The following is a 21,839-nucleotide window of genomic DNA, read 5'->3' on the forward strand; positions in this document are numbered from 1 at the left end:
AGCCCCATGACAATCAAGGGTGTTTTAACTGTGGGGATCCTTCCCACTGGAAATCTGATTGTCCTCAAAGGAAGGGCTACAGACCACGGCGAGGTGGTCCAAGGAGAGCTGATTTCAGAGGCAGATACCAGGGAAGTGGTTAACAACACCACACCAACAACACGGGTTATCCGCAAGAACGGATACCTCCTCACATACAAAGTGAAAGTAGAACTCCCAATCGCCTTCCAAATCAATCTTATCCAAATCAACCTACTAACAGGCAGCCCATAGAGCCAAGGAATTCAGTGGATCTAATTCAGGTGGACTGGCCGGGGTACAGGGATAATAATCCCCGTAACCCCTTCCACCCTAGACCATAGTGACACCCGGAGCATGTTCCCTCCTTGGTAATGCACTTTTTCTCTTCTCATTGGAAAACACTTCCACAAGTAGTTCTGAAATTTGAAGGACATATGGTGACGTTCCTAATAGATTCAGGTGCGTCTAGCAGTAGCTTAAATTACCCCAAGTTTATCAATGAGAATTGTACCGAGGGATGCTCTGTGGGAATAAATGGGACTGATGTTACACACAAAATCACTGCACCTCTAGAGGTGACAGGTCTAGAAGATAAATAATTGACCAAACAAACTTTTGCCATCTTGACCGAATGTCCCTTGTGTCTGATGGGGAGAGATCTTATGTCATCTTTAGGACTGACCATCAAATTCGACTTACAAGGGGGTATGACAGCTAAAGCAGTTAACTGTGACTTAACCATGCCTAAGCGAAGGGACCTGACATTTTACTACATGTCCATACCAGCCCCCCTGGAGACTCACCCAATTTGGGTGAAGTCCAAGACAGATGTAGGACATATCAAATGCACTCCATATGCCCCCACTTTCAAGTCCAACATTTCTCCCATCTTTCAGAAACAATACCCATTACACACTCAAAAACTACAGGGCATACAGCCACAAATTGAGGATTACTTACAAAGGGGAATCCTCAAACCAATCATCAGCCCCTGGAACACTCCCATAAATCCTGTTAGAAAGGCCAATGGGGAATGGAGGATGGTACAGGACCTACGGGGAATAAACAAATGCATACAGCCCCTTCCGCCTTTAGTTTCAGACATTACTGGGGTTTTTATAAATATTCCTGCTACATTCAATATTTACACGGTACTAGACTTATCCAATGCTTTCTTTAGCATTGATGTACATGAGGATTTTCAGGGAATCTTCGCTTTCACCTGGAGCCCCCCTTGCTCCATGGTACCAGAAGTAAGTCCCCCCGGTCAGCCACTGCAACTGACCTGGAGGTGTCTTCCTCAGGGATATGTGGACAGTCCGGCAGCCTTTTCTATGGTTTTGAAGGCCACATTGGATGATTGGGTATCACCTCAGGGATCCGTCCTACTACAGTATGTAGATCACCTACTGCTGTGTAGTGGGAGCAGGACACAGTGTTCAGCAGATTCGGAAAGACTGATGAACCATCTGTTTCTCAAGGGCCACTTGGCGTCTCGGAAAAAGATCCAGTGGTGCAGGGACAAGGTGGAATACCTAGGATGTATTATCTCAGGCGGGACACGACAGGTGTCCCCTGAACGAGTCAAAACCCTGACCTGTCTCAGCCCCCCGGAGGATAAGGCAGCGCTCCTTTCCTTCCTCGGCTCTATCGTCTACTGTAGGCAATGGATCCCAGACTGTTCTTTTTATGACTCAATCCTACGCCCTGCCACTGCATTGACTGCCCCAAAACAGGTCACATATACTGAGGAAATGACACAAGCTTTTAACTCTTTGTTGCAGTCCTTGGCGAGTGCCCCAGCACTGGGTTTGCCAGATTACAGAAAATCCTTTGTATTATACTGTGTGGTCAGGGGCCCTGCATTCGCTGCGGTTCTAGCGCAAATGCACGGCACTCACTACCGCCCCGTGGCCTACCTTTCAAAAAAAACTACCAATTCAAGTCCAAGGCATGCCAGCTTGTTTGCAAGCTGTGGCTGCTTGTGCTATGACCGTAAAGGAAGCATCAAAAATTACTCTCGGCACTGACACCACTCTGTATACCACACACACAGTAGTGCATCTTCTACAAAACATGTCAACTCAACACATGACAGCACAAAGATCCAGTGGTTATGAGATTGTGTTATTAAACACACACGGACTCACAGTCAAATCATGCTCTGAAATTACTCCAGTAGTTAGATTGTTACATTCCTTACTGAGACTGCCCATTGCAATCACTTCCACCCATGACTGTTCTAAAGAATTGACTAATACAACTTCACCAAGACCAGACCTCACTGACACTCCCAACCCTGAATTTTTAGACATTAAAAAAAGACCAAAAATTTAGAAAAACAAAAGTTTCTTTGTTTCTTTTACATTTTTTTGTAAATACGTATGTTTTATTCTTCAATGATGGGCACTGATATGGCTGCACTGATGGGCACTGATAAGGCAGCACCGATGGGTACTGATGAGATGGCACTGATGGGCACTGATGATGGGCCCTAATAGGCGGCACTGATAGGTGGCACTGGTATGTGGCATTGATGGGCACTCATAGACGGCACTGATGGGCACTGATAGGTGGCACTGGTATGCGGCATTGATGGGCACTCATAGGCGGCACTGATGGGCACTGATAGGTGGCACTGGTATGCGGCACTGATGGGCACTCATGGGTGGCACTGGGTACTTATGGGTGGCGCTGATGGGCACTGATAGGTGGGCACTAATGGGCATGGATAGGCAGTGAGAGGTGGCACTGATGGACACTGATGGGTGGCATTGCTGGCCACCACTTGTTTGATCTGGACCATAATGTTGCCAGTCAGTGCCCTTTGTGGGCACTGATTGGCATCTATTGTGCATATTATTTCATATGTGGATGGCCATGTGGTACATACCTGGCCATCCACATGTTGCCCCCTTCCCTGGTGGTCCTGGAGGCTTCCCTGGTGGTCCAGTGAGGCCATCTACGGGGGAGGGGCTTCGCTGATAATCAGCGCAGACCCACCCATCAGGAGAGCCACCAATCAGCTCTGTCAGACTCGAGTGAGGAAAAGCCGATCAACGGCTCTTTGTGTTTACATCGTGATTAGCTGTGATTGGACACGGAGGCTCTTTACCGAGATTGGTGTAGTGGTGTGTCAGACTGACACACCGCACCACCAATCGCCACGATGTGCGCTCCCACGGGCGCGAGGCGGCTGTTATCCTGCTGGACATCATATGATGCCCAGTTAGGATAACTGAACTACCGCCCAGCCTATCGGAAAATGACGGCCGGGCGGTAGTTCAGTTATCCTAACTGGGCATCATATGTGGTTAAGAGTATCCATCTTGAAACCACGGCAGCCATTCTAAAAACTCTGGTAACCAGCAATTCAGACCAGTAGTCGTTTTGGAATGGGTAACTATGTCATGTTGATTTTATCTTGTATTCATTTGTGTTCTATTAAATATTGATTTATTGAGTATTTTACAATTGAGAACTTTCTTCCCGAATCAATAACTGTCTTGTAGATTTTACTCTAAAGATTTAATTTTCAATATATATTTTTCATTTTGCATAGTTTCCATTTTATGATATAACAAACGTCTAATTTTATTTCACGCGGTTAACCACTTACTTAACTGCAGTATAGTAATGGTCAATTTGTCATTTTTCAAGGTTATTGATTTTACAGGGAAGTTTATCACTGTTGTATCACCTCAAAAGGTACTACACTCCAATTTAGCAGTTGTTTCTATTGATATTCGAGATTTTATGTAACGCAATCAGTATTTTAATTTTATGTAATGTTTGTTTATGGCAACCAATATATATAACTGTTTTGTATGATTACATGTCTGGTGAATGCATTTCATATTTTTAGACTGTGGTCATAATAGATTGAATCTGTATCTTAAAAATTATATAAAGAAAACTCTAAAAAAATGGTGCAACTCCTGCAACAGGTGAGTTAATCCATCAAGAAAGAGTTAGAAACAGCGCGTATTAATCTAACCATAAACATTAGCAAAAGACAGCATTCACATAGTCAAAAAAAAAAACTCCTAAAAAATGATCAAGCAAAAAAAAAGGGAAGATAAATGATTCCCAGGATCAGTCTTTGATATTATGTTTATATAAAACAATGTCCAACTGAAGATTAAAGCTTGATAGCGAAGATTCCGGTCTCACAATTAATTCATTGAAAGATATATGTAGTTTTATATTGCACAAATGCCCGACATACACCTCCACACATGCATACATGTAAGATCCTGTCCCAGATTACTGCCAGTGGAGAGGTAGTCCCCCTTAGGTATTACTCTTACCAGACAATAGCTGGGTTCTCGCAGTTAGTAAGTCAATTCTCATAGGCGAGGGGTGCAGGGATCTTCTTTCACTTCTTCATATACTCCTCCACTCCATCTCCATCAAGGTATAATCAGAAGAAAGAAAAGTGCATATAGCGTGATACCGTAAAACCAATAAATGCTTTATTAAATTAAAAACCCACAAACATTGCACTCACAAAGGTAGAAAGAAAACAAGCATAAATACAATATGCAGATTGGCAGCTAGGGTCAAGGAAGATGGTTAGGCTAAACGGTGGTCATACCGCCTTCGGCAACAGCTCACTCAGCTAGTATTCCTCGGCTTAGCACTTCTCCCCCTCTAATTCCTGTCGCTCCTGCTGCATACAATCACGTATGGTTCCACCCTGACGCGTTTCGTCTTACTGACATCATCTTCTCAGATGATGTCAGTAAGACGAAACGCGTCAGGGTGGAACCATACGTGATTGTATGCAGCAGGAGCGACAGGAATTAGAGGGGGAGAAGTGCTAAGCCGAGGAATACTAGCTGAGTGAGCTGTTGCCGAAGGCGGTATGACCACCGTTTAGCCTAACCATCTTCCTTGACCCTAGCTGCCAATCTGCATATTGTATTTATGCTTGTTTTCTTTCTACCTTTGTGAGTGCAATGTTTGTGGGTTTTTAATTTAATAAAGCATTTATTGGTTTTACGGTATCACGCTATATGCACTTTTCTTTCTTCTGATTATACCTTGATGGAGATGGAGTGGAGGAGTATATGAAGAAGTGAAAGAAGATCCCTGCACCCCTCGCCTATGAGAATTGACTTACTAACTGCGAGAACCCAGCTATTGTCTGGTAAGAGTAATACCTAAGGGGGACTACCTCTCCACTGGCAGTAATCTGGGACAGGATCTTACATGTATGCATGTGTGGAGGTGTATGTCGGGCATTGGTGCAATATAAAACTACATATATCTTTCAATGAATTAATTGTGAGACCGGAATCTTCGCTATCAAGCTTTAATCTTCAGTTGGACATTGTTTTATATAAACATAATATCAAAGACTGATCCTGGGAATCATTTATCTTCCCTTTTTTTTTTGCTTGATCATTTTTTAGGAGTTTTTTTTTTGACTATGTGAATGCTGTCTTTTGCTAATGTTTATGGTTAGATTAATACGCGCTGTTTCTAACTCTTTCTTGATGGATTAACTCACCTGTTGCAGGAGTTGCACCATTTTTTTAGAGTTTTCTTTATATAATAGTGATAAGGCTATATCCACGTATATATCCTAATTAAAACAGCTGCGAAATAGGATTGTAATTCCACACCCTCCAGCAAAACGCATATATGCAGTTTTTGATTTAAGCGCTTGTTAAATTTTTTTACATTGAGCTAGACGGCGCGCGAGGTGTATGAAAATTGTGGTTTTAGATGTATCTTAAAAATACCGTTAAAAATGGCTTAATCAAATACTGTGCAGGAAAACTTTTCCTTATTAAGCACAACAGTATATATACAATAATATGCAAAGTGGTTGGAGAGAAGCTTCAGAATGGCAAATATGTTTTTATTACAAAGGATGTGAGCAGACTACAGTTCCTCTTTAACTGCAGACAGGAAACAGGAACTTTATTCATGGAAAAGACATAGACCATACCATAGATGCAGCTAAAAACTTATAAATACTGCCTATAAAAATCTAGTGGTTGAAGAATATATCTCTACTAAATACTATTATACAGTAGTTGTACAAAATACAATTCTGTATTTCAACAGTGCCAGACACTGGTATTAACATAAGGGTTGGAAGAAAGAACCACAGCTCACAGCATGGGGCTAGCTTTGTCGAATAGCGGCGACAGACATAACTTATGAACAGAGTAAAGATTTACAGTATCACACATAAGTGAGTACACTCCTCACATTTTTGTAAATATTTTATTATATCTTTTCATGTGACACTGAAGAAATTTTGCTTTGCTACAATGTAAAGTAGTGAGTGTACAGCTTGTATAACAGTGTAAATTTTTTGTCCCCTCAAAATAACGCAACACACAGCCATTAATGTCTAAACCGCTGGCAACAAAAGTGAATACACCCCTACATGAAAATGTCCAAATTGGGCCCAAAGTGTCAATATTTTATGTGGCCACCATTATTTTTTCAGCACTGCCTTAACCCTCTTGGGCATAGAGTTCACCAGAGCTTCACCAGTTGCCACTGGAGTCCTCTTCCACTCCTCCATAACAACATCACTGGTGGATGTTAGAGTCCTTGCGCTCCTCCACCTTCCGTTTGAGGATGCCCCGCATATGCTCAATAGGGTTTAGATCTGGAAACATGCTTTGCTTATCCAGTCCATCACCTTAACTCTCAGCTTCTTTAGCAAGCCAGTGGTGGTCTTGGAGGTGTATTTGGGGTCCTTATGTTGGAATACTGCCGTGCGGCCCAGTCTCTGAAGGGAGGGGATCACGCTCTGCTTCTGTATGGTATGTCACAGTACATGTTGGCATTCATGGTTCCCCCAATGAACTGTAGCTCCCCAGTGCCAGCAGCACTCATGCAGCCCCCAACCATGACACTCCCACCACCATGCTTGACTATAGGCAGGACAAACTTGTCTTTGTACTCCTCACCTGGTTGCCACCACACACGCTTGACAACATCTGAACCAAATTACGTTTATCTTGGTCTCATCAGACCACAGGACATGGTTCCAGTAATCCATGTCCTTAGTCTGCTTGTCTTCTGCAAACTGTTTCCTGTGCGTCATCTTTAGAAGAGGCTTCCTTCCTAGGGACGACAGCCATGCAGACCAATTTGATGCAGTGTGTGGCGTATGGTCTGAGCACTGACAGGCTGACTCACCCCACCCCCTCAACCTCTGCAGCAATGTTGGCAGCACTCATATGTCTATTTCCCAAAGACAACCTCTGGGCATGATGCTGAGCACATGCACTCAACTTCTTTGGTAGGCCATGGCAAGGCCTGTTCTGAGTGGAACCTGTCCTGTTAAACCGCTGTATGGTCTTGGCCACCGTGCTGCAGCTCAGTTTCAGGGTCTTGGCAATCTTCCTATTACCTAGGCCATCTTTATGTAGAGCAACAATTCTTTTTTTTTTCAGGTCCTCAGAGAATTCTTTGCCATGAGGTGCCATGTTGAATCTTCCAGTGACCAGTATGAGAAAGTGAGAGCAATAATACCAAATTTAACACACCTGCTTCCCATTCACACCTGAGACCTTGTAACACTAACGAGTCACATGACACCGGGGAGGGAAAATGGCTAATTGGGCCCAATTTGGACATTTCCACTTAGGGGTGTACTCACTTCTGTTGCCAGCGATTTAGACATTAATAGCTGTGTGTTAAGGGGACAGCAAATTTACACTGTTATACAAGCTGTACACTCACTATTTTACATTAAATAAGGGGTGTACTCACTTTTGTGAGATACTGTAACACACTGCCCACTGGAAATAAGTCTTCTTTATGGGGTTATTCTGCTCTAACATCTGCCAGCTATTGCAACAGGATCACCTACAAAAAGGAAATAAGGGAGTTACCATTTCTGACCTGGTTTATTATCTGCAGTTTTCCAGACAGCCTTCTACATCCTTCATTTTACAGTAGAATGGGTTACTGATTTACCAAGCAGTAAAACTAGATGACAAAATAGCCTAGATCCTACAAAAATGTAGTAGTTTTGTTAGATTCATGTTACAACCCTTTTAAAGTGGTTGTAAACTCTTACAACACACTTTGACCTACAGGTAAGCCTAGATTAAGGTTTACCTGTAGGTCCAAGAAATATCTCCTAAACCTACACAGTTTAGGAGATATTTGGTGTAGACAGCAGCACGCAGGCGCACTGAGCGTGGCACCAGTCAACGGTGATATGCCGCAAAATGGCGGCTCCCGCGCGCATGCGCGGGAGTGACGTAATCGTGGCTTCGCCGAATGACAGCGGCAGAACAGCGAGACCCACCGAGAAGATGGATGCGCCGGACTACAGGGGACAGCAGTGACATCGCTGGCTCCTGTGTCAGGTAAGTGACACATAATGACTATGCGATGCATAGTAGTCCATTATGCTTTACCTTTGCACGGAATGAAAGAGGAAGTAAACTCATCAGGGTTTACTTCCTCTTTAACTTTATCATTACACATGACACAAAGCAATAAATGTCACACAAGCTTGAAAAAATGTTAATTTAATGTACTGCTTTACCTGCTGCCAGATTCCAAAAGGGACAACATTAACATTTGTCAAGTTAACATCGCTCTGATCCAGGTACCAGAAGACAGGTCGCTCTGTATTTCCAACAAATATTGGTATATCTGGTCTTCTTTCAGCAAGCTTTCTGAGTGTAGGATAACTAGATTTGGGGAAAATAACAACTTTTTTCTATTATAGCACATACTCTAAATATAGCCATGCTGCAAGGGAACATTAAACAAGAAAATGACACACATTTGGTTATTATTGATAAAATGCAAATGATATGAAATGATCTTAGTTAACCATCTAGTGCAATTTGCTCTCCCTGTAGGAAAAATACATTTTACATTAAGTAGATCCTTATTTGCAGCACAACAAACATTGTTAATGCCAAAAAAAAAAGATTTGCCTACGAAACCTAGCCTTAAAGGACACCTGTACTGAGAGATGCTGATCCTCTGGCTTTAACACTTCTTGTATCACTGGCCTTACAGTGGTTGTTAACCCACTCCAGCGAAATCATCTTATCCCCTCTGTACCATAATAAAAAGTGTCCCTGTGCCTGTGTAATGTAAAAAAAAAATCTTCCGATCTGTACCTATATGAGCTCCGCTCCAGGCGCTCAGCTGACATTTCAGCTATCTTCTCTCTCCAGCTCACAGCAGCAGTGAGCGGGGCCGAGCAGTCCAACTGACATCAGCTGGGGAGGAGAGGAGAGAAAGAGACGCACGTCAGCTGAGCAGAGCTCATATAGGTACAGATCGGAATATTTTTTTACATTACACAGGCACAGGGACACTTGTTATTATGGTGCAATGGGGAAAAGGCTATTTAGTTGCAGTTATGAGAGCAGTAGGAGCTGTTAACGGCAGACAGGCAGGGAGGGGGGAGGAAGACAGAGTGGACACAGGAGAGCAGATAGCAGGCTGCTGATGACGGAATCACGTCAATGGACTATGGTGTCAGGGCTCAGCAGCCGTGATTACTGTGGTCAGTTTGCAGAGGGGAGGGTATAGCTAGGCAGGATCAGACAGGTTTTTTAGGTGTTACAGGGGGCCAAAGGACACAGCAAAAGCATTGTGCTGTATAACATGCTCTAAGGGAACTGGATCTGTTTTTTTTTTGTTGGGGTTAACAAACGTTTTAATCAAGTATGCAGATAATTTCTGACATAACTTGTCAGTAAGCTTATTCTGGACGGTTTAGGAGATATCCCCTGTATCAGCATGTGCCAACATCATCGGCACATGTGCACTGAAGCAAAGACACGTTTGTGCCCTTGCTTTAGCTAGTGTGCCGTTACTCGAGGCTCCCGCGCACATGCGTGGGAGTGATGTCATCGCGGCTCGAGCCAAGCACAGAGCCGGAGCCCGCAATACCCGCAAGTAACTTTGGGAGTGATTTCGCCGGCTGGAGCGGTGTACGGGGACTGCTACGAGGGCTTTAATCTAAAGTGAGTATTTCATAATGAGCTAGTATGCTATGCTCAATCACAAAATTGTGTTAGTCTCCCCCCCTTTGACAAGGAGTGGGGGGAAAAAATTAGCTGGCTTCGCCAATGTAAGAGTAAAGAAAAACTTCACAGACACGTGTAATATCAATAGTGTCTTTTTAGGTGTTTTGTTCAATAGCCAGACTGTCTTAAAACAAAGTGTGAGTTTATTTGATCACACTTGCCATCAACTCAGGGCCGGTGCTACCACTAGGCAAACTAGGCAGCCGCCTAGGACGCACTTCTGCCTGGGGGCGCTGGGCCATTGGTGTTCCTACTCTCTTCTCTCTGCAGCAAGCAACTAAGTCTCAGCATCAGCAGGCAGCCACCTTCGCACATAGTGTCAGAGGTGCAGCCCGACTCCTGAATGAATGGAAGCAAGTAAACATTCATTGATGGACACGGGTAGGCTGCATTAAAGAGAATTGGTAGGCTGCATTGATGGGCATTGGTAGGCTGCATTGATGGGCGCTGGTGAAGGTGCATTGATGGGCGCTGGTGAAGGTGCATTGATGGGCGCTGGTGAGGCTGCATTGATGGGCGCTGGTGAGGCTGCATTGATGGGCGCTTCATTAAAAAAGGTGGGGTATACATGGGCAGGGGGAAGGGGTGGAGTCAGGGGGGGAACCAGGGGGGCAGCAAAATTAGGTTTCGCCTAGGGTGTCAAAAATCCTTGCACCAGCCCTGCATCAACTTGAAAATAAATCCAAAGTTAAAACTTCATACAGCTTGATGTAGTAAAACAAAAAATATTAGGAATAAAAAACTGTAGTAGTAAAAAAAAGTACAGGAAAATAATTAGGTTCTTGCTTTCTCTGTTGTCATAGAGATGTCTGATAGAACAGCTGTTAGGAGTTAGGCTGAATATAGGCCTAAAGTAAACAAAATGTCTTCTTCAGTGTATGAAAGTGTATGTAATGTATGTGTCTTCTGTGTGTGTGTGTGTGAAGAATTGTGTTTCTGTGTGTGTGTGTGTGTGTGAGAAGAAGTGTGTTTCTGTGTGTGTGAAGAAGTGTGTTTCTGTGTGTGTATGTGTGTGGAGAAGTGTGTTTCTCTGTGTGTGTGCGCGCGTGTGTGAAGAAGTGTGTTTCTGTGTGTGTGTGTGTGTGTGTGTGAGTGTGAAGAAGTGTGTTTCTGTGTGTGTGTGTGTATGTGTGTGGAGAAGTGTGTTTCTCTGTGTGTGTGTGCGCGTGTGTGTGAAGAAGTGTGTTTCTCTGTGTGTACGCGTGTGTGCGTAGAAGTGTGTTTCTGTGTGTGTGAGAAAAGAGTCTCCTAAGCCTCGTGTAACAATGTTTTTTATACTATCTCAAATCTACAAGTCAGCAAAATGCAGCTATATCCATATATAGTTTGAGCTAGAGGTGAAATGATCGTATTAGTAATTATTCTAAATAATCACATTGCTAATAGCTGACACGTATTTTAAACTTCTTTGACTGACAGAAGCACATAACAGTATTCTATAAAAAAAAATAATAATTGTTTTGACCTTCTGCTAAATGGCCACTTATTTTAATGGATACATTCTTTAAGTAACAGAAATTCAGTTCTGTACCAAAACTTACAAATGCATAATAAACTATAATTGAAAAAAAAAAGTACATTTATAATATTATATATATATATATATATATATATATATATATATATATATATATATATATATATATATATATATAGCGCCGGCTCCTGAAGAGCATGCGCTATGTTTTTTTCAATTTAATGTCACATCTGAACTGCAGTTTGGTTTGGGTATAATTATTCCAAATTTGGACCTCAGCATCAGTCTGACTGGACTATAAGGTGTTCAGCCTGGCTATAGGGGGCACTGTCTCTTCTGGCAAGCATGGAACCACAGTCTGGTTGGGTGCTTTAAGGTTACTTTCTCTCAGAGTCGGCCCAGTGGGAGTGTCACTCTTGCTGTGCTTTAAGATGCGCATGTCACAAGGATCGGGGTTCTGGTCCAGAAGTATGTTCTGACTCCATGGTCCTGGTCCTCCTGACCAGCCCCCAGGAAGGCTATGGCCTGGTGTGCGGATCCACCCGACTTTATGTCTCGGGGCTGGCTAGCCCGAGGCAAGAAAACTAAAGAAAGATTCCGATGTGGTCCTGTGCCATCTCCGGTTGTGGAGAGGTCCAGCAACTTCATAGCTATCCAGGGGAGGACTCTTCAGAAAAAGGCCTGGTGCCGGGTTGGCTTCTTAGCAAGAGCCTGGTGAGGCCGAGGGACCTAAGTAAATCCAATCTCGTGTGTATCGCCGAACCGGCTGAAAGATACTGGTACCACACAATGTTCTACAATTTCTAGTTTCCTACATGTTCTACAACAATGTCTGTGGCAGAGACTTGTTCCTGATTTACACATCCAGCTGTGAATGGCTATTATCTAGATTTAATCGAAGTAAGCAAGTCCTTTATAATTGACTTTGACACTAAGAGTACCTGAACTTTCCTCCTAACCCTCTGATCCTATACTAATAGACTGTTCGTTAACTGTGTTTTTTGCAAATAAAAATCCCTTTAAGCGGATCTGTCGTCAGTCTCTAAAGTTTCTGGGCCATCTACCACGGGAAACCCCTAGACGCAAATCGAGGTGAAGAAGGTAACGGTAAGCCCAATCAAACCAGCAGCTCCTTTGGGGGTTAGTGCTACAATATATCTATATATATATTTTTTTTATTTCACACAAATTCTAACTAGCTAACTAATTAAGTAACTATATCAAATAACTTAACTAACGATATTATGGATAATCTATGATTAACTTTGTAAAAAATCTCTTCAAGAATTCTTGGTACAAAAATGACATTCGCACACCTTACTATTTCAAGATCTGTCTTATTCTGAGCTAAGTGAGTTTTTTCAAAGTCAAAGCTTAAATGGAGACACAAATGGCATAAATACAGATCTTGGTAATAAAGCCAAATTAATACAATTATTCTACTGGGATCAGACTTGTCCTGACACACCCCCTCTGCACAGCCTTTCACTGGGAAGCTTAGTGTGCTGTTGCTTCTCCTCCCCCAGCTCTTATGCAGCTCAGAAATGAGGGAATAAAGGTTATGTGATCACTTATGAAAAAGGAAAAAAGTATAATGTTTTTTTTTTTTTTTTTTTTTTTTTATCTATACACAAATGGTTTGCCTTTCATTTCAGCTTTAAATTGAATGTGTTTTACAAGTCGTTTACAATCACTTTAACTTTCACCTTTTCCCAATTATTTTATATGGCAACAGAGATGTGGCAATTCACCAACCTTCTAAAGCAAACACAAACAGCAGGTGCAGCAACCTGTAAGCCATTGAAAACTGACAAAAACAGATACCGACATCTCTGCTGTAATCTTTGAGGATATACCACATGTAGCTAGAGAGGTCATTAAGGGTTTGTTTCAAATTGAAGTCAAATAAAATGTTGTGCCCCCCCCCCATCTCTCAGAGTACAAAGTGGATGTAGCACTTTGGCTGCTAAATTAGCATAGTTGCCAGCCCCCCCCCCCATCATATTCTGACCACTTTGCCTTTAAAGCCCCATACACACTATCAGTTTTTCTGCTGAGTTTTTCCTTCAGGTTTACCAAAACCATGTAATGCAAGGGCCTGCCTGATTGCATACAAATTGAAACGCCTAAGGTTTGACCTCATATTATATGGTTTTGGTAAATCTGAAGGAAAAACTCAGCAGAAAAACTGATAGTGTGTATGGGGCTTAAGAAGGCAAATATTTAATCAGTTTGGATTGACTAGGCACACAGGGAATCCTAACAGCAGAGGCAGTGGAAGGATGTGAAGCTCTACCTGTGTATTGCAGGAAACTTGTCTGCGTACACTGTCAGTCACACATTAGAATGTCAGTGCTCTTTAACCCCAGTAACAAATGATTCATTACTCCGATAATGTGACTCTAATGCTGTCAAGTTTAGGAAGTCACTTAGATTTGTGCTGCATCCAAACTCACAATGGATCAAACAAGTTGCAGTTGCTGGAGCCTATTCCTAGCTGTTATGAGAACAAAACCAAGGATATATTGCTCTGTATGCCAACAGTTAGAATTTAATTGTTCCTAAGACTTTTACTTTACAATAGCACTTTACTGCTTGTTAAGCATATATCAATATTTTGATATCCATGGTCAGTACACTTTAACATGCACACTATGCTGGGGGTTGGGGGATAACTGCTGCATGCTTACTTCTTCCAGGACTACCTAGGATTCTACTACACCTTTGTTAGCCCACGTACACACGGTCGGAGATTTTGCCAACCAAATCCGTTGGATTTTGCCCGTCGGATTTAGTCCGACGGATTGTGTCCGAAACTGTTGCATACACACGGTCGGACCAAGTTGGCGAAAAATCCGATCTTTCAGAACGTGATGACCTAATTTTGTTACGATGGGACTACATTCAGGCTAGTAGCCAATAGCTTTGATGTAGGAATTTGATCTGAGCATGCGTGGCACTTGGTCCGATGAAAATGCTCTACACATGATCGGATTAGGTCCGTCCGGCCCAGTTGGTCGGGAAATATTTCCAACATGTTAGAAAATTGGGTCGGACGGAGATTCAGACCTAATCAGTCCGATGCATACCACACACAGTCGGATTATCTGACGACACGGTCCGATAAGACTCATTGCGACAGATTCTCCGACCGTGTGTACAAGGGCTTACAATAGGTGTAGTGGTTACACCTAGTGGGACAGAAGCTGCTAGTCACTTACAGTGCCTTGAAAAAGTATGCATACCCCTTGAAATTTTGTCATGTTACAACCAAAAACGTAAATGTACTTTATTGGGATTTTAAGTGATACACCAACACAAAGTGGCAGGAAAATGATAAATGGATTTCATTTTTTTTTTTAAATATGTGAAAAGTGTGGCGTGCAATAATTTGTAGAACCACCTTTCGCTGCAATTACAGCTGCAAGTCTTTTTGGGTATGCCTCTACCAGCTTTGCACATCTAGAGAGTGACATTTTGCCGATTCTTCTTTGCAAAAGAGCTCCAGCTCTGTCAGGTTCAATGAAGGGCATCTGTGAACAGAATTTTTCAAGTCTTGCCACAGATTCTCAATTGGATTTCGGTCTGGACTTTGACTGGACTAGGGATGAGCCGAACACCCCGTGGTTCGGTTTGCACCAGAACTTTCGAACAGACCGCAAATTTGTGCGAACTTTAGAACCCCATTGAAGTCTATGGGACTCAAACGTTCGAAATAAAAAGTGCTAATTTTAATGGCTAATATGCAAGATGTTGTCCTAAAAAGGGTTTGGGGACCTGGCTCCTGCCCCAGGGGACATGGGTCAATACCTAAAATGTTTTTAAAAACTGCCATTTTTTTGGGAGCACTGATTTTAATGACGATTAAAGTGAAAAAAAAAAAGCGAAATATTCCTTTAAATATCGTGCCGGGGGGGGGGGGGGGGGGGGGGGGGGGGGGGTTGGGGTGTCTATAGTATGCCTGTGAAGTACCACGTGTTTCCCGTGTTTAGAACAGTCCCTGCACAAAATGACATTTAACTGAAAAAAAAGTAATTTAAAACTGCTTGTAATATCTGGTTCCGGCAATATGGATGAAAATCATTGAGAAAAATGGCATGGGTAGCCCCCTCTGCCCATTACCAGCCCCTTTGGGTCTTGTACAGATATTAAGGGGAACCCCGTACCCTATATACTCAGAAAGACGTGGGGCCCCCAGGCCCTATATACTCAGAACAGCAGTATACAGGCGGAGCAAACAAGACAGGGACTGTGTAGGTTTGTTGTGTTAAGTAGAATCTGTTTATAATTTTGAACTGGTACATTTTTAAAGTGTAGATCCAGTCAAAAAATCTATTTTTAAGCTTTTTGGAAAACATAGGGAAGGGTTATCGCCCCTGTATATTTTTTTTGCCGTCCGTCTTTTTTCCCCTCACTTCCTGTTGTCTCCTTCCGTTTGCAAGTAGGAGACGTTTGTAAGTTGAATGTTTGAAAGTAGGGGCCTGGCCTATATGCTCTACAGAAATGGCGGAACAAGGTGTTGGTGTTGCCACAACACTGTAAGCCCTCAAAGTGACTCTTGGTGGGCGCTGGAGTGTGAACGATTATATCAAGAATTGAAATTACATGCCATTGTTGAACAGTGGTAGAAAAATTGGGCCTTTGGTGGTTGTGGTGGTAGTGGTGCTGGTGCCACAAAACTATAAGTCCTCACAGCTACTCTCAAGGGGGAACAGGAACGGGCCCTGCTGTGAAATATAATATCAAATATTGTAATTACATGCCCCTGTTAAACAGGGGCTGAAAAATTGTGCCTTAGGCACTGGTGCTGGTGCCACGACACTGCAACCTCTCCCATATACTCTAGTTGTAGTGCAGGAATGAGCCCTGCTGCAAAGCATTGCATCAAAAATTGTAATTACATGCCCCTGTTAAACAGGGGCTGAAAAATTGGGCCTTAGGCACTGCAACCTCTCCTATATACTCTAATTGTAGTGCAGGAATGAGCCCTGCTGCAAAGCATTGCATCAAAAATTGTAATTACACGCCCCTGTTAAACAGGGGCAGAAAAATTGGGCTGGTGGCATCACCCAGAACCAAAAATGTGCTTCCAAGATATCAGCGGAGGAGGAAGAGGATAGACAGTCAACATAACAGGACAGTCACTCAGCATCAGCATAGGCAGTCTTGAAGGGATGTGATATTTCAAAAAAAAATATTCGGTTACATCAGCTTCAGGTGCTTGGTAGCTGTGGGTGATCCAAGACTGATTCATCTTTATGAAGGTCAGTCGATCAACCGAGTTGGTGGACAGGTGCACCCTGTGATTGGTAACAAAGCCACCAGCAGCACTGAAGGTGCGTTCTGAAAGAACGCTGCATGCAGGACAGGCCAGTAGCTCATTTGCATACTGTGCAAGCTCTGGCCAGTGATCCATCCTCAAGACCCAGTAAGCCAGAGGATTTTCGGTGGGAAAGGTGTCCAAGTCTGATGTAAATCAGACGCTGGCGATGGTTGCTGGAACCGATCATACCTTGGGGCTGCGTACTAAAAAATTGTCTAAATGCAATGGTCAGACTGCCACCTTCACCACCGCTCCTTCTGACCGATGCATCAGCAACACGTTGTCCAGGACCAGGAGTTTGTAACCTCCCAGTCTCTGGGAACACGTTGCACATACCTTTCTGCAAGGCCTCCTGGAGATGTCTCATTCTCTGCTCCCTCTGCGATGGCAAGATAAGGTCGGCAACCTTACCCTTGTACCATGGATCAAGGAGAGTGGCCAGCCAGTAATGTTCCCTCTCCTTGATCCAAAGAATACGATGATCCTTCCACAGCCTTTGCAGGATCAGGGAGGCCATGCAGCGTAGGTTAGCTGAGGCATTCTGTCCGGAGTCCTCTGGGTCACTAAGGACAACATGATCCGCAGCTACCTCCTCCCAGCCACGTACAAGTCCACGGGTTTCTTGGGACTGTAAATCATCCCTACAAGACTGCTGCTGCTGCTGATGCTGAGTGCCAGCCTCCACCTCCATGCTGACACAATCATCCTCTTCCTCCTCCTCCTCCTCTTCCTGTGTGATGGGTGGGACAGCAGGAACACTGGCTGGATACAGGGGGCCTTGAGAGGCAAGGAAGTCCTCCTCTTCCTGCCCCTGTTCTGCCTCAAGTGCCCTGTCCATTATTCCACGCAGCGTATGCTCCAACAGGTGAACAAGAGGTACAGTGTCACTGATGCATGCACTGTCACTGCTCACCATCCTTGTGGCCTCCTCAAACGGTGACAGGACAGTGCATGCATCCCTGATCATGCCCCACTGGCGTGGTGAGAAAAATCCAAGCTCTCCTGACCCTGTCCTGGTACCGTAGTCACACAGGTACTCATTGATGGCCCTCTGCTGGGTGTGCAGCCACTGCAGCATGACCAACGTTGAGTTCCACCTGGTGAGCATGTCACATATTAGGTGGTTCTTGGGCAGGTTCAACTCCTTTTGGAGCTCAGCCAGCCGAGCGCAGGCATTAAATGATCGGTGGAAATGCACACAGACTTTCCTGGCCTGCTTCAGGACATCCTGTAAGCCCGGGTACCTGCCCAAGAACCGCTGCACCACCAGGTTAAGGATGTGAGCCACACAGGGCATATGGGTCAGTTGTCTCTGTCGCAAACCACCATTCCTGGCTTAAGCTGGCGTGGCGTCAACCACCTCTCGGCCTGCCCCTGCAGAGCTGACAAAATATCTGCCCCAGTGTGGCTCCTGTCCCCCAAACAAACCTAGAGCAAGCACGGCATGGCATTGTTTTGCCTGCGTACTTGCGTAGCCCCTGGAATGCCTACGGAGCACCGCTGGTTCTGAGGACAGAGCACTGGAAGAGGCCATGAAGGAAGAAGAAGAGGAGGGGGTGGAGGAGAGAGGTGTGTCACAACCAATAGTAGCATTTTGGAGGCGTGGTGGCGGAACAACCTCCAACACTACTGCACCTTGTCCTGCATCCTTCCCAGCTGCCAGAAGAGTGACTCAATGAGCCGTGAAAGACAGGTAACGTCCCTGTCCATGCCTGCTGGACCATGAGTCAGCGGTAATATGCACCTTACCGCTGACCGCCCTGTCCAGCGAGGCAAGGACATTGCCTTCCACATGCCGGTAGAGAGCCGGAATCACCTTCCGTGAGAAAAAGTGGCGTTTGGGGACCTGCCACTGAGGAACTACACATTGTACAAACTCACGGAAGGGGGCCGAGTCTACCAACTGAAAAGGCAGCAGTTGAAGTGCTAGCAATTTAGCCAAGCTAGCATTCAGCCGCTGGGCATGTGGATGGCTGGGAGTGAACTTCTTTCGACGGTCCAGCAGCTGGGGCAGGGAAATTTTCCTGCTATAATCAGACGTGGGTGTACTGCTAGCAGAGTGCCCGGAAGCACTTGGCTGTGACACACCTAATTCTACACCTTCATTCTTCTCAGAGCAGGTTTCAGAGGACTGAAGGTCTAGTGGGGTTGGAGACCCCAGCTGATGAGGCGCAAGGAGAGGTCTGCTTTGTTCTTTGGTGTGGGTCTTTGAGGTACGCTTGCCAACGAGCTGCATGGCAGGTCAACATATGTCTGGTCAAGCATGTGGTGCCCAAGCGGCTGATGTTTTGGCCACGCGAGATACGCTTGAGACATGTGTTGCAAATAGCAGCGGTGCAATCTGATGCACTCATCTCAAAAAAGGCCCATACCAAAGAACTTTTAGAATAACACGCAGAGGCAGCGCCCTGCACAGGCGGAGCTCTGAGGTGTGATTCAGTTGGTGTGCTGCCCTAAGCTGGCCCCCGGAGGGCATCCTGCCTCATTGGAGATGTGCCTCCTTCTCCTCTCTCCTACTAGGCACCCACGTGGAGTCAGTGCCCTCATCATCCCCTCCCTCTTCATCGCTGGAGCAAACCTGGCAGTATGCTGCAGCTTGTAGAACATGACTGCCAGATTGCTGTCCTTCTTTAGCATCCCCTCTCTCTGCGCTCATGCTACTGCCTTCCTCTAGCTGAGTATCATCATCGGAGCCTACAAAACACTGGGCATCCTCCTGGTGCATGTACCCAACACTGTGCTCAAAGAGTTCAGGGGACTCCTCAGGAGAACGTGGTGGGTCTAGGGAAGGAGTCACTGATGATGACATTGAGACGAGGGAAGAGGATACGTTGGCAGCTGCTTTGCTAGTACCCTGAGCCTGGGTGAGAGAGGAGGAGGAAGATGAAGAAGGCTTGGTCAACCACTCTACCAAGTCTTCGGCATGATGCGGCTCAACACGTCCAGCTGCCGAAAATAAGGACAAGCGTGTCCCATGGCCACGTGCTGATGACGATGCACCACATCCACGACCAGCACTGTTGTCTCTAGACACAGAGCCTGCTTGCCCTCTTTTATCGGCTCGTGCCTGTCTGCCTCTCCTTGTTGGCCTTCCAGACATGGTAATGGCCTGAAGGGACATGGGAAAACCAGCAATTGGGTAGTGTATATTGTGCTGGAGGCACACAACACCCACTAACTCCTGCAGATGCCTTTATTATAGAGCAACAGAAATTAAATGGTAGATACCGGTCTATACTGTGCTGTGCTGGAGGCACACAACACCAACTCCTGCAGATGGCAGATGGCTCAATTAGAGAAGAGCAAAATCTGAGAGTTTGATTGCTTCTCCCTGCCTCTAGAAGAAGCTTCTGGACCATAGTAAGGGAGAATCAAATGACCAGCAAACTAAAATAATCAATCACCACTCCACTCATTACAGTGAAGCTGAAAACCTAAATCAGCCTAGCTGGGAGGGTGCTACACTAATATGGGAAGAATGCACCTGTTTCACATAGTTATCCTAAGAACAGTCTTATTGCACATTGCATGAGCACCAGAATTAGGGATGAGCTTGATGTTCGGGTCGAACATCAGGTGTTCGCCCGTTCGTGGAAGAGCGAACATTATATAGAATTTGCGGCAAATTCAAGCGCCGTGGAATGCCCAATAATGCACTGAGAGAATGCAGTGCATTTCTGTATGATAATTTACCAAAGCATGCACTTGACCTGCATGTTTTGGCCAATCCCAGTGCCCTCTGCTAAGAGAGCCATGATTGGCCAAAGGCAGAGTGCCTTTTGGCCAATCATGACTCAGGGGGACTAAATCTAAGCACCACACTATATAAGGCTGCCTACACGGCGGCCCTGTGTAGTGTTGTTAAAGTGGACAACATAGCTTGATTTAGATTAAGCAGGTAGGTTATTCAGTTAGTGGCGGTGTATTTGATTGTAACATCGGGGGTTGTTTTGGTGGGGTACCTCACTACCACAATATATATATATATATATATATATATATATATATATATATATTCTGCATTTAGCATGGACTATAAATTTAGTGTTTACTCTATATTCAGTCAGTGCAGGCAGTGTATTAATATATATATATTCAGTCTCGTGTATATATATATATATATATATATATATATATATATATATATATATATATATATATATACACACACACGCTGCATCCAGTGTAGCCTATGTCTACAATGCATTCCGCGGTGTACTGTTTCTAATAATACACTTCAGGCGGTGTATTAATATATATATATATATATATATATATATATATATATATATATATACTCTGCATCCAGTGTAGCCTATATCTACAGTGTATTCCGTGATGTGCTGTTTCTAATACACTTCAGGCGGTGTACGCAGTATCTAATACAGTGCAGCCATAGTACAGTTGTTAATACAGTGCAGGCGGTGTACACAGTATCTAATACAGTGTGTACAGTTTCTACTACACTTCTGGTGGTGTACACAGTAAACAATACAGTGCAGCCTTAGTACAGTTGTTAATACAGTGCAGGCAGTGTACACAGTATCTAATACAGTGTGTACAATGTCTACTACACTTCTGGTGGTGTACACAGTACAAAATACAATGCATCTGTAGTACAGTTGCTAATACAGTGCATACGGTGTACACAGGATCTAATACAGTGTGTATAATTTCTACTATACTTCTGGTGGTGTACAAAGTACACAAAACAGTGCAGATGTGGTACAGTTTATACTACTTTTCTGGTGGTGTACACAGTATCTAATAAAGTGTGCACATTTTCTACTACACTTCTGGTGGTGTACACAGTACAAAATACAATGCATTCGTAGTACAGTTGTTAATACAGGGCAGGCAGTGTACACAGTATCTAATAGAGTGTGTACAGTTTCTACTGCACTTCTGGTGGTGTACACAGTACACAATACAGTGCATCTGTAGTACAGTTTCTACTACTTTTGTGGTGGTGTACACA

General features: G+C 44.2%; 1 protein-coding gene across 3 annotated transcripts in view; it reads right to left on the minus strand.

The window, feature by feature from the left end:
- The window catches only part of LOC143996967 (cytidine monophosphate-N-acetylneuraminic acid hydroxylase-like), a 399,676-nt gene that overhangs the window by 99,225 nt on the left and 278,612 nt on the right, over positions 1 to 21,839 (minus strand). For all 3 annotated transcript variants that reach the window (XM_077492297.1, XM_077492296.1, XM_077492298.1), the window contains exon 6: positions 8,555 to 8,702. In XM_077492297.1, the coding sequence (XP_077348423.1) occupies positions 8,555 to 8,702 (148 nt within the window). The remainder of the gene's footprint in view (positions 1 to 8,554; positions 8,703 to 21,839) is intronic.

This window comes from Lithobates pipiens, unplaced genomic scaffold (genome assembly GCF_037356315.1).
Source record: "Lithobates pipiens isolate NorthernLeopardFrog02 unplaced genomic scaffold, aLitPip1_a1.2 Scaffold_19, whole genome shotgun sequence".
Lineage (NCBI taxonomy): Eukaryota > Metazoa > Chordata > Amphibia > Anura > Ranidae > Lithobates > Lithobates pipiens.